The sequence below is a fragment of the Anolis sagrei genome, chromosome 1 (assembly GCF_037176765.1).
Source record: "Anolis sagrei isolate rAnoSag1 chromosome 1, rAnoSag1.mat, whole genome shotgun sequence".
NCBI lineage: Eukaryota > Metazoa > Chordata > Lepidosauria > Squamata > Dactyloidae > Anolis > Anolis sagrei.
The window spans coordinates 24165331-24177762 of NC_090021.1; the positions used below are offsets into that span (position 1 = coordinate 24165331).

The 12432-nt window shown below is 44.6% G+C and overlaps 1 protein-coding gene across 2 annotated transcripts in view; it reads left to right on the plus strand.

Annotated features, from left to right (window-relative positions):
* MERTK (MER proto-oncogene, tyrosine kinase) overlaps positions 1-12432 on the plus strand; it is a 77226-nt gene that overhangs the window by 28348 nt on the left and 36446 nt on the right. For both annotated transcript variants that reach the window (XM_060754472.2, XM_060754473.2), the window contains exons 7-8: positions 3277-3460; positions 4817-4965. In XM_060754472.2, coding sequence (XP_060610455.2) covers positions 3277-3460; positions 4817-4965 — 333 coding nt within the window. The remainder of the gene's footprint in view (positions 1-3276; positions 3461-4816; positions 4966-12432) is intronic.

The window sequence follows — 12432 nt, forward strand, 5'->3', positions numbered from 1 at the left end:
ATGCCTATGTATAAATATGTGAGGGGAAGTCGTAGGGAGGAGAGGGAAGCTTGTTTCCTGCTTCCCTGAAGATTAATACAGGATGGAACAATGGCTTCAAACTATAGGAAAGGAGATTCCAGCTAAACATTAGAAAGAACTTCCTAACTGTGAGAGCTGTTTAGCAGTGGAACTTTCTGCCCCGAGTGTGGTCGAGGCTTCATCTTTGGAGGCTTTTAAACAGAGGCTAGATGGCCATCTGTCAGGGGTGGTTTGATTGTGATTTTCTGCTTCTTGGCAAGGGGTTGGACTGGATGGCCCATGAGGTCTCTTCCAACTCTGTGATTCTATGATTAAGGAAGGAAATTTGTTATATTACATATCCCACTGCTTGTTACTTTTCCATTCCTTTTTTGTTACATTTTTGAGGAAAAGACTCCTTTATGAATAGAAAGGAATGGCCTAAAACCGGAAAAAGTTCTGCAAAATGCCTCCGAAAATAACCATAAGAGTAACTTTCAGAAATAACTATACATTTTTATTTCATTATACCAGGAAAGTAAAATTGCGCTTACTAGATTGCTTAGTTTTTTTACATAAACAAATTATATACGCAACAAAATTCATGCAAACATAAAAACAACTTTGTTAGACCACCATTATCTAAAAATTAGCAAGTTAATGATAGGTTGTATCTTGTTTCTTCTGGGTCACTACTCCAACCAGAACTGTATGCAGGCCTGCAAAGCACATCAGTTTTTAGAGCTACACATATTTCTGAATTATAGTGTTTAATTGTGGTGAGGTTTGGTTATTTTCTTGAACTGAGTGACTTTGGGCACTTCTGATTTGCTGCCTTTGAGAGTACCAGAGCCAGAAACGTATTTATGACTTTCTTACAAATGAATTATACCAAAAATAGGAAAAGCTGGTTATGATTACTCTCTGTTATTTGCTTGCCAAAAAATCAATTTGTTTAATTTTACTTTTCACTCTTGTGGGTTTGGTACTGACGGGCTAGTGAATGCTGCCAGAACTGAAATGCTACCAATTTTGAGATGAAATTAATTCTGAGCTGAATTGGAATGTGGCACGAAAAGTGGGGATGTGTTGGCATTTTGAATGCATCTACCTTGTTTCACTGCACATTTGGATCATCCTCCAAATGTGGTAAAGCATGTTGTCCATGAAGGCATGACGCATTGCCAGGAAGTTGTACTGGCCATAAAGTCATCCCAGTTATGTCATAATTGCACCAAAGTGGAAGACAAGAATAAAGTCGTAAAGGCAAAGTGTGGCTAAGCAGGTTCAACATGTTTTGTACTTTATGATAAATAGAAAATATATCATAGGTCAGAAAGCAAATTTGAATCTATACCTTGTGGTTGCAAGCAATTAAAGCACTTTATACCTTCTTTTCATGTTTGTAGTGTTTGTGTTAAATACTTAAGGTGGCTTTTAATTGTACAGTCTGCTTTCCACATTCACAGGCGCGCAGGACTCAGATTGACTAGAGAGAACTGTTTCTTTCTTTCATGTTCATTTTTATTTAACTTCTTCTTTCCTGTATAAAAGTCGCACCGGGACTGTGGCACAGCTGTCTGAGTGTCAGCTGCATTGAGATCACTTCTGACCACTAGGTCATGAGTTCGAAGCCAGCCTGGGTTGGAGTGAGCTTCCAACCAATTGTGTAGCTTGTTGTCGACCTTTGCAACCCAAAGGACAGTTGCATCTGTCAAGTAGGAAAATTAGGTACCACCTATGTGTGGGGAGGCTACTTTAACAAAATTTACGAGGCCACAAAAAAGACTCCAGCAAAAGCATGCAGGGAATGCGGAAGTACTTCATCAGCATCACAGATGGATGATGAAAGCGGTAGCTCCCCTGGCGGCCAGAAAAAGTTAAATAGCCTCTGACCGTTTGTCTATATCTGTTGTGTGTCTTTGGCATTGAATGTTTGCCATATATGTGTACATTGTAATCCGCCCTGAGCCGCCTGTGGGTTGAGAAGGGTGGAATATAAATACTGAAAATAAATAAATAAATAAATAAATAAATAATATTTCTTTTTCAAACATCAGGAAAGGTTGTATAATTATGTTTTGTTACTTGAGCTATAATACTTCATGATCTCTCTATTTCTCTCTCTCAATCTCTCTGTTTCAGTCCCTGCCTCCTTCCCTCCTTCCAGTTTCTCTCTCTCTCTCAATAGAACCATTTATTATGATTACTGGATAACTCTGCTCTAGGAACAGAGATCTCAAGCACTGTTCCCATCCTAAATATCTTGACATCACCTTAGATCAAACACTAACATTTTGGAAACACTGTGCTAACACCAAGCACAAAGTAACTGCATGCAATGACATCCTGTGGAAATTTACTAATAGTGCATGGGGTGCAAAACCCCAAATTATTTAGAACATCAGTCCTGGCCTTGTTTTATTCAACTGAGCATGCCTTCCCTGTCTGGCATAAATCTGCCCATGCAAAGTAGGTGAATATAGCACTGAATGAAACATGTAGAATAATCACAGGATGTCTTAAACCTATGCCTCCTGATAGACTTTATAAACTAGCTGGCATTGCCCCCCCCCCCCCCCCGATGTGCGACAGGAAGTTGCTGCCAATTACGAGAGAAATAAGGTTGAACACTGTGAAAGCCACCTTCTGCATGGCTATCAGCCTCCTCCCAGTAGACGCAAATCAAGGAAAGGTTTCAGGAGAACCACCACTCCTCTAAATGTTCTGCCAGTAACATCAAGAATATCCCTGTGGGCAGCAAAATTAGGCAATTCCAACTGGATGGCCCTGCATGAAGGTCCAGGGGCAAATCAAGAATGGGCAACTTGGAAGTCCCTGAACAGACTCAGAAACAGAGTTGGCAGATCAAAAGACATCTTGGCGAAATGGCACTACCTAGAAGAATCCTCCACCTTGCACAGAACAAAGAATTCTGCATCTGTATGCTTGTCCACAATGCTCTGCCTCATGCACACAGGAAGAACTGTTTCAAGCTACAGACAATGTGGGCGCTGTTGCCCATTTTTGCCAAAATTATTTAGCAGCTTGCGAATCCTTTATTTTATCAGTTTAAAACTTATGTATTGTGCAATGCTTTTGACACAAAATAGAGATTCCTAGAGTGAATAAAAATTGGGGGTTTTATTGGCATTTCTCCAACTTTTGGGCGGGTCCTGTACCCCTAACCACAGCAAATGGGGATGGCTGACAGTATCTGTATTACTGCACCACCTTGCGTATTGTCTCAGCTCATCTGTTTTGTTTTCATTGCAGGTGAAAGAGGCTGTTGCTGGGGATAATGCTTCAGTGATGTTCTTCAACACTTCTGCCCCACCTCATCAATATCACATTCAGAATCTGAAGCCTTTGAAGAATTATAGCATATGTGTTTCTTGTATGAATGAAGTGGGCTGGTCTGGCTTTAGCCCTTGGATTACAGCTAGTACAACAGAAGGAGGTAAGAAAAGCAAACAGCCCAATCCTATAGCAATAACAAAGTCATCCCAAATTAGATCACCCTTAATTTACGTAGATATTTATGTATCTATCCCAGGCATGGGCAAACCAGGGACCTCCAGGTTTTTGGACTTCAGCTCCCACAATTCCTAACAACCTACTTGCTGTTAGGAATTGTGGGAGTTGAAGTCCAAAACACCTGGAGGGACCAAGTTTTCCCATGCTTAATCTAACCTCTTTTCCAAGAAACGTAGGGTTGCCATGCAGGGAAGTGTTTTCCCATTTGTTCTCAACACAATTATCTTGAGAGGCAAATGGGATGAAATGTTGTAACTGGCCCAAGTGGTGGCTTCATAATTGAAGGACAGTTTGAACACAGTTTTTCCTAGGTTTATCCTGGCCTTCCCCAACCCATTGCCTCCCAGTTTTGTCATTAACCCCAGACAGAATAACCAGTACTTGAATCTGTAATCAATATATTTGCACGGCATATAGCTGTACTCTATTCTGTATTACAATTGTTTTTTAATGTGGTTACTCTAAAGCTCTATCCTGTGTTGTTGTTCTTGTTGTGTACATTCAAGTTGTTTCCAAGGCTGTATCTACACTTGCCAATATAATCTGGAGGACTGTGCTCCAGAGCTACCCCAAATGCAGCATTTGAGCATCCCCAAAGCCCTTTCCGTATTTTTGGAGTAATAACTGGTGGATGACATAATTGGTCTTAATAAGAGTATATATAGATGAAAAATGGTAATGGTTACAGGACTGGCATGATACCAGTATCTATGTATTATAATATGTAGATAGGAGAACAGAGGGAAGGGTAATTTAGAATGACAATTTTTTTAAGAACTGGAAAAATGCAAGATGAATATGACCATCTTATTAATATTAGTAGATAGTGGATTGGAATATTGAATTTTCCCATGGGACATAGATGTACATCCTCTATTTTAGATAGTGATCCCTCCCTCCCTCCCTTTCTAACAACAACAAACAACAACAACAACAACTTTATTCTTGTTTCTCGCCACCGTCTTGCCGGAGGGCCCCAGGGTGGATTATACACGGCACAAGGTGCCTAAAAACAGAACATAAAATCAAATCAAATTAAAAATACAATTAAATACAACATATAAACATATAAAACATCCACTAACACTCAATTAAAAACAGCACTACTCATGGGAATAAGCTACTAAACATGTGGCCAGGCATTAAACAAACGCCTGGGAACGGGATGAGTGCAAAACTTCCTTCCTTGCTTTTCTTCTTTATATATTATTATATAGCTACACATCTAAACATATTCATGCTAAAAAGATTGATGAGCATATTGTTGTTTGTTGTCAAGCTCCCTCTGCTCCGCCTGGGAATGTCACCCTCTCCATCAATGAGACAAGCTCTTCGGTGATAATCACCTGGATGAAACCCCCTGCCACCCTGATGAACGGTGAACTTCAAGGCTACAGCATCTCATATGTATGGCAGAATTCAGTATCTGTAAGTATAAATTCATTAATAACAAAGGCAAAAGGAGTTACTCATAAGAAAGGACTGGCTTCTTTAGTCTCCAGATTTTAGTTTATTGCAAGCATTAAGTTTTCACCCCATGCCCTACCCTTTTTATAGCATGGCCATGCCCATTTTAGTATCTCTGGTTATTGGGTCTTGTCGAGCATTATTTTCATAGAGTTCAATGCTGCTGTTTGATACTTTTTGTTTTATTTAACTGTGTTTTTATCTGGATTGTTATATTTCATTATGTTCTTATCTTAATTGTGTTTTTGTTTTAATGGATTGTTTAGTTTTTGTGTCTTGTGGACATTCTGTCCCATACGTAAGCCGCCTCGAGTCCCTTCAAGAGATATTTTTTTTTGGCCGTGTAAGGAGCGATTTGAGAAACTGCAAGTCGCTTCTGGTGTGAGAGAATTGGCCATCTGCAAGGACGTTGCCCAGGGGATGCCCAGATGAATTGATGTTTTTATCATCCTTGTGGGAGGCTTCTCTCATGTTGCCGCATGAGGAGCTAGAGCTGATAGAGGGAGCTCATCTGCCTCTCCCCGGATTCGAACCTGTGACCTGTCAGTCTTCAGTCCTGCTGGCTCAGGGGTTTAACCCACTGCGCCACCGGGGCTCCCTTCAAGGAGATGGTGGTGGGGTATAAGAATAAAGATATTATTATTATTATATTATTCATTGCCTGAGCATCTGGGTGCTTTCATAAAGAATCAAAGATCTGTCCAAGATGGGGATTCCTTAATTTAGGGATTTCTATAACATAATAAGATAACAACAACAACACTTTCTTTATATTCTGCCCTTCTCCCCTACATACATAGGCAAACATTCAATTCCTTTACAATCATATACAATGACAAGCAAACACAAACAAAAGCAGAGGCTTCTCCTTTCATGTCTGGCTTCTGGAGATAGGTCAGCTCATCTCGGGCTCTCGGGAGGTGCTTTCTCTATTTTCAATCCGAGAACCCTGTGTTGTCACCTCCTGGTTGTGTGGCCGGCAAAATTGCTTGAAGTGTCCCTTTGCCTTTTCCTGCTGAAGCAGCACCTATTTATTAACTCACATTTGCATGTTTTCGAACTGCTGGGTTGGCAGGAACTGGAGCTGAACAGACGGGAGCTCACCCCATCTCACAGATTCGAACTACCAACCTTCAGGTCAGCAGTTCAGAAGCACAAGGGTTTAACACACTGCACCATTGCAGTTTAATGTTCTGCCATTAGCACTTCCACAGGATAGAATTGGATGCATACTATATCTAGAATGAGTACAGATCCCGGCCATGTAGGGGGGGGGGGGAGGGTTCCGGAGGAAGGGGGTGCCATTCAAGTCGTGTGGGGGAGGAGAATTGCGGGTCACAGATATCCCAGGGAGAAGCGCAACAGAGTCCTTGCGACCCTGGAGAAGGTAGGTAGTGGTAGGCTCCTTGGCAGTCCCCTCGGTCTTAAGGTCCTGCTGATTAATACCAGATCCGTTAATGGTAAGACTGCGGCCATCCAGGATTTGATCCTGGATGAGAGGGCGGATCTGGCATGCATCACCGAGACCTGGCTGGACGAGCTGGGGGGAGTAAATCTCTCTCAGCTGTGCCCACCAGGTTTTGGAGTGCATCAGCAGGCCAGACAAGGGGGGCGGGGAGGAGGGGTCGCAGTAGTCTTTCGGCAGTCCATCGCCGTGATCAGATGCGCTGTTCCGCAGGCTTCTGGGTTCGAGTGTGTCCACTTGAAAGTGGGGAGCCGTGACAGTGTGGGGTTTCTGCTGGTGTACCGCCCACCCCGCGACCCGGCAGCTTCCCTGTCTGAGCTAGCAGAGGTGGTCTCTAATTCGGCCTTGGTTTCCCAGCGCCTGGTGGTGCTGGGAGATTTTAACATCCACGCTGAGACCACCCTATCTGGCGCAGCTCAGGACTTTATGGCCACCATGACGACCATAGGACTGTCACAGATAATATCTGGTCCCACTCATCAAGCTGGACATACTCTTGACCTTGTTTTCGTGGCGGACAACGAAATGATTAGAGTGGAAGATCAAAACATCCTTCCGGTGTCATGGTCTGATCATTATCTGATCACTTTTAGACTGGCTGCGACTCTTAACCTCCGCAGGGGTGGAGGACAGATTAAAATGGTCCGCCCTAGGAGACTGATGGATCCGGATGGATTCCTGAGGAATCTTGGGGCTCTTCCTGCCTTGGAGCCTGGCGATTCCATCGATGCCTTGGTGACTCTCTATAATGGGGAGATGTCCAGGGCGTTAGATGTGATCGCACCCGAACGCCCCATCTCATTGCGTCGTGACAGGCCATCCCCCTGGTTCACCGGGGAGCTGACTGTGATGAAGCATGCGAGAAGGGGGCTAGAGCGCAAATGGAGGAAATCTCGGGACGTCTCTGATCGAGCACGGGCTAAAGCCTCTCTTAAGACATACTCCGTGGCTATACGGGCGGCCAGGAAATCATTCACGACCACCCGTATAGCATCTGCAGCAAACAGATCATCGGAGCTGTTTCGGGTCGTGGGGGAACTCCTCCACCCACCTGTGGTGGAGGAGGTCACTGATGACCCAGCAGCTTGGTGTCGCGAGTTCGCACACCATTTTGCAGATAAAGTCGCTCAGATACGCCTCGAGCTCGACTCCAATTCCATCGCAGTGCCAGAGGAGGTGACGGAGGCACCTGCTTGTCCATCTTTGTGGGATTCTTTTAGGCTTGTTCTCCCTGAAACCGTAGAGGAGGTTCTTGGGGCTGTGAGGGCGACCACCTCACCTCTAGACCCATGCCCATCTTGGCTCATTAAATCAGCCAGGGAGGGGTTGGTTGATTGGTTTGTGTTGATTGTCAATGCATCGTTGGAGCAAGGGATTTTTCCATCTAATCTGAAACAGGCGGTGGTTCGTCCACTCCTCAAAAAAGCTTCCCTTGACTCCACGGTGCTGAGTAATTACAGGCCAATCTCCAACCTCCCTTTTCTGGGTAAGGTGCTGGAGCGGGTGGTCGCCTCCCAGCTCCAGAGCTTTTTAGACGATACCAACTACCTAGATCAGTCACAGTCTGGTTTCAGGCCTGGTCATGGCACCGAGACAGCCTTGGTCGCCTTGGTGGATGACCTCTGCAGAGAGCTGGACAGGGGGAGTGTGACTCTGCTGGTTCTCTTGGACATCTCAGCGGCTTTCGATACCATCGATCATGGTATCCTTCTGGGTCGTCTCTCTGGGATGGGCCTCGGGGGCGCGGTTCTGTTGTGGCTCCGGTCCTTCCTGGAGGGACGAACCCAGATGGTGAAGCTGGGAGACGCCTGCTCTGACCCCTGGCCTTTGACCTGTGTGGTCCCGCAAGGCTCTATCCTGTCGCCCATGCTTTTCAACATCTACATGAAACCGCTGGGAGAGGTCATCCGGAGTTTTGGAGTTGGGTGCCATCTTTATGCGGATGACACACAACTCTACTACTCTTTTCCACCTAATTCCAAGGAGGCTTCTCGGGTGCTGGACGAGTGCCTGGCCGCCGTGTCGATCTGGATGAGGAAGAACAAGCTGAAGACCAATCCCGACAAGACAGAGGTCCTCCTGGTCGATCGTAAACCGGATCGGGGTATAGGGTGGCAACCTGTGTTGGACGGGGTTACACTCCCCCTGAAGCCACAGGTCCGCAGTTTGGGTGTCCTCTTGGATTCTTCGCTTACACTTGAGGCTCAGGTGTCGGCGGTATCCGGGAGGGCCTTTGCACAACTGAGACTTGTGCGCCAGCTGCGACCGTACCTCGTGAAGGCAGATCTGGCCGGGGTGGTCCACGCCTTGGTCACCTCTAGAATGGATTACTGCAATGCGCTCTACGTGGGGCTGCCCTTGAAGATGGCTCGGAAACTTCAATTGGTCCAGCGGACAGCAGCCAGGATGCTAACCGGGGCTCATTATCAAGAGAGGTCTACCCCTCTGTTTAAGGAGCTCCACTGGCTGCCATTTATTTTCCGAGCCCAATTCAAGGTGCAGGTGCTCACCTACAAAGCCCTGAACGGTTTGGGACCACCCTACCTGCGTGACCGCATCTCCATCTACGAACCCACACGCTCACTTCGATCATCTGGGGAGGCCCTGCTCGTGATCCCACCCACGTCGCAAGCGCGCTTGGTGGGGACACGGGACAGGGCCTTCTCTGTGGCGGCCCCCCGACTTTGGAATGCCCTTCCAAAAGATCTCCGACAGGCCCCCACCTTAGCAGTTTTCAGAAGGAACTTAAAAACTTGGCTGTTCCGATGTGCCTTCTCAGATTAGGAATTCCCCCATCCCAAGTCCTAGAAGCACTTTAGCACAACCGAGGTTTCTGCACACCGCACCTTTTAATCCATGTTCCTCCTGCCATTTCAGCATTTTAACCCTGTACCCCATTGGGCCGGCCGAACCAGTTTTAATTGTGTCTTGATGTAGTTATTGTTGTTATTTCGCTTAATTGTTTTGATTTGCTCGTCTATTATTGTGTTATGTTTTATTGTATTGTGTTTTGAGGCTTCGGCCTGTGTAAGCCGCATCGAGTCCTGCAGGAGATGCTAGCGGGGTACAAATAAAGTTAATAATAATAATAATAATAATAATATGTCCATGTGATTGGAATAAGATGGAAACAGTCATATTTCACTGTATAGTCAGCCCTTCATGTTCTCATGAAAGTGAAAAGCTTTGAATAAATAAATTGCTATTTTTATTTTTATCTGAGAGAACATCTCTCTAGAAATGCCTAACTAACCAGCATGATTGTGTGGTCAACGTTCACTGGAATTTGGCCAAGTATCATACTGGAGGGAGCTAGAGATTTGTAGACAGAACTTTTACATCAAATCCATGAATAATACAACCCTCAAAAGCCAAACCCACAAATGCGGAGGGACAACTGTATTGCCATTTCTAGAAGAACATATGCTCTACACTTAATTGCTCCTGTTGTGCAGTAAATTCCAGGCAGATGTGATGTTTACTATTTAAAATACTTAATAGAGAGTAGGGACCCAAATATCACTTTAAAAGCAGCTGAGACCTGTGTGCAGCTGCTATAAAACTAAAGAGAAAAGTGGTGAATCATCACAATGAGTAATGTTTCTGCTTGTATATTTTAATTACTGTTTTACTTTTATGTCCCAAGTAACCAGTGATCTAGACCTATTGTGGGCTCCTTTGTAAAAGTGTTGCTAATTTTGTTGTTCTGGTCTGTGACTGAAATAAACCACCTCATTCATGTGAGGATCATGCAATGTCACCTTGTTCGGAGTTAGTATTTGTCTTCCTAGCCTAATATGGTCAGCTTTTCAGAATTTTACACAAAGGGTTTTCCTACCAAATTATCAATGTAACTACTAAGTAGAGATTTCAGGGATCTTGGGGAGCCCATGGTGGTGCAGCAGGTTAAACTGCTGAGCTGCTGAAGTTGCTGACCAAAAGGTTGGTGGGCTTCCACTGTTAGGCCCAGCTTCTGACAACATAGCAGTTCAAAAACATGCAAATGTGAGTAGATCAATAGGTACCGCTTTGGTGGGAAGGTAACAGCACTCCATGCAGTCATGCTGGCTACATGACCTTGGAGGTGTCTATGGATAACGCTGGCTCTTCGGCTTAGAAATGGAGATGAGCACCACCCCCCAGAGTCGGACACAGCTAGATTTAATGTCAGGGGAAACCTTTACCTTTTACCTGAATGTTCATGCAAAATCTATACTTAGTTGTTGTTGTTTATTCGTTCAGTCGTTTCCAACTCTTCGTGATCTCATGGACCAGCCCACGCCAAAGCTCCCTGTCGGCCGTCACCACCCCCAGCTCCTTCAAGGTCAATCCAGTCACTTCAAGGATCCCGTCCATCCATCTTGCCCTTGCTCTTCCTTTTTCCTTCCACTTTCCCCAGCATAATTGCCTTCTCTAAGCTTTCCTGTCTTCTCATGATGGGGCCAAAGTACTTCATCTTTGCCTCTAATATCCTTCCTCCATTGAGCAGTCAGGCTTTATTTCCTGAAGTATGGACTGGATGGATCTTCTGGCGGTCCAAGGCACTCTCAAAACTTTCCTCCCACATCACAGTTCAAAAGCATCTATCTTCCTTCGCTCAGTCTTCCCTATGGTTCAGCTTTATACTATAACTAACTATACTTAGCTACTGAGCTATATAGTTAGACTAGGGACAGCGATGTCAGTATATTTTAAACATGGCAGCATTTAGTGAGCCACGGTTTCCCTATTTCTGGTGTATAAAGAGTTATTGAAAATCTGATTTTAAAGGGGGGACAACATTTGTATAAGTGAAAATATATCCCTTTTCTGTAGTTGACAGTCTGTGGAGGGAGTATGTGCTTCTGCAACCAGATGTTTAACTACTCGTAAGAGAATGAAGTGCGATTCGCACTTGTACCTGTAAATAAATCCTATTGGGTTCATTGGGACTTATTTCTAAGTAGGCAGGCTTCAGATTCCACTGTGCAGTTATTCAGCTTGCACTTGCCCAAACTCTGCATTCATGCCATGTCCTCAGCCTTAGAAAAGAGAGGGAAATTGTGCCTGGAATCCTTAGCTCTTTGCAGTAAAAAGGAACATTTTGCAAAAGACCCTGTGAGCTAATACCTTTTGTGAGTGTTTTCGTGACCCAGCCTTTCAGAGCAGAATATAAGGCCATTTGAACTCCTCAGTCCAGTAAACTGGGAGTCTTCTCCAATGACTGACTTATCCTTTCTGGTCACCGAGTCTGCATTTAGATAAAAACAGAATAGCGTAAATCTCTCCCAGTTGGAGAAATGGACACAACACTCAGTGACCTGCCCTTTCCATTTCGTAGGAATTGTTTAAAAAAGTGTGATGAGGAAGCGAAAGAAGAAACCAAAAGGGAGTTGACAGTAGCATGCTTCTAAAGAGATTCTGCTTGCTCACATGTTTGTATTGTTTTGATTCTCAGCCCATCCACTCCCTTATGTTCATTCATATGATCGGTTCTTAAGATGAGGAGCAATAGATAAATGGCAGGCTTGGCCACACAGTGTTTATGCATGTATACTCAGAAGCATTGAATTCAAACGAGGCGTAGGGTATGATTGCACTATAATATTAGTGCAGTTTGACACTGCTTTAATTGCCATGGCTCAGTGCTATGAAACCCTGGGATTTGTAGGTAGCTTGGTATGTCCCCAGCATTCTTTGGCAGAGAAGACTAAAGACCTGGGGTTGCTGTGAGGTTTCCGGGCTATATGGTCGTGTTCCAGAAGCATTCTCTCCTGACATTTCATGCACATCTATGGCAGGCATCCTCAGAGGTTGTGAGGTCTGTTTATATATCTGTGGAATGTTCAAGTTGGAAGAAAGAACTCTTGTCTGTTGGAGGCAAGTGTGAATGCTGCAGTTGGCATTGCAGTTAGCATTGAATGGCTTTGTAACTTCAAAACCTGGCTGCTTCCTGCCTGGGGATCCTTTGTTGGGAGGTATTA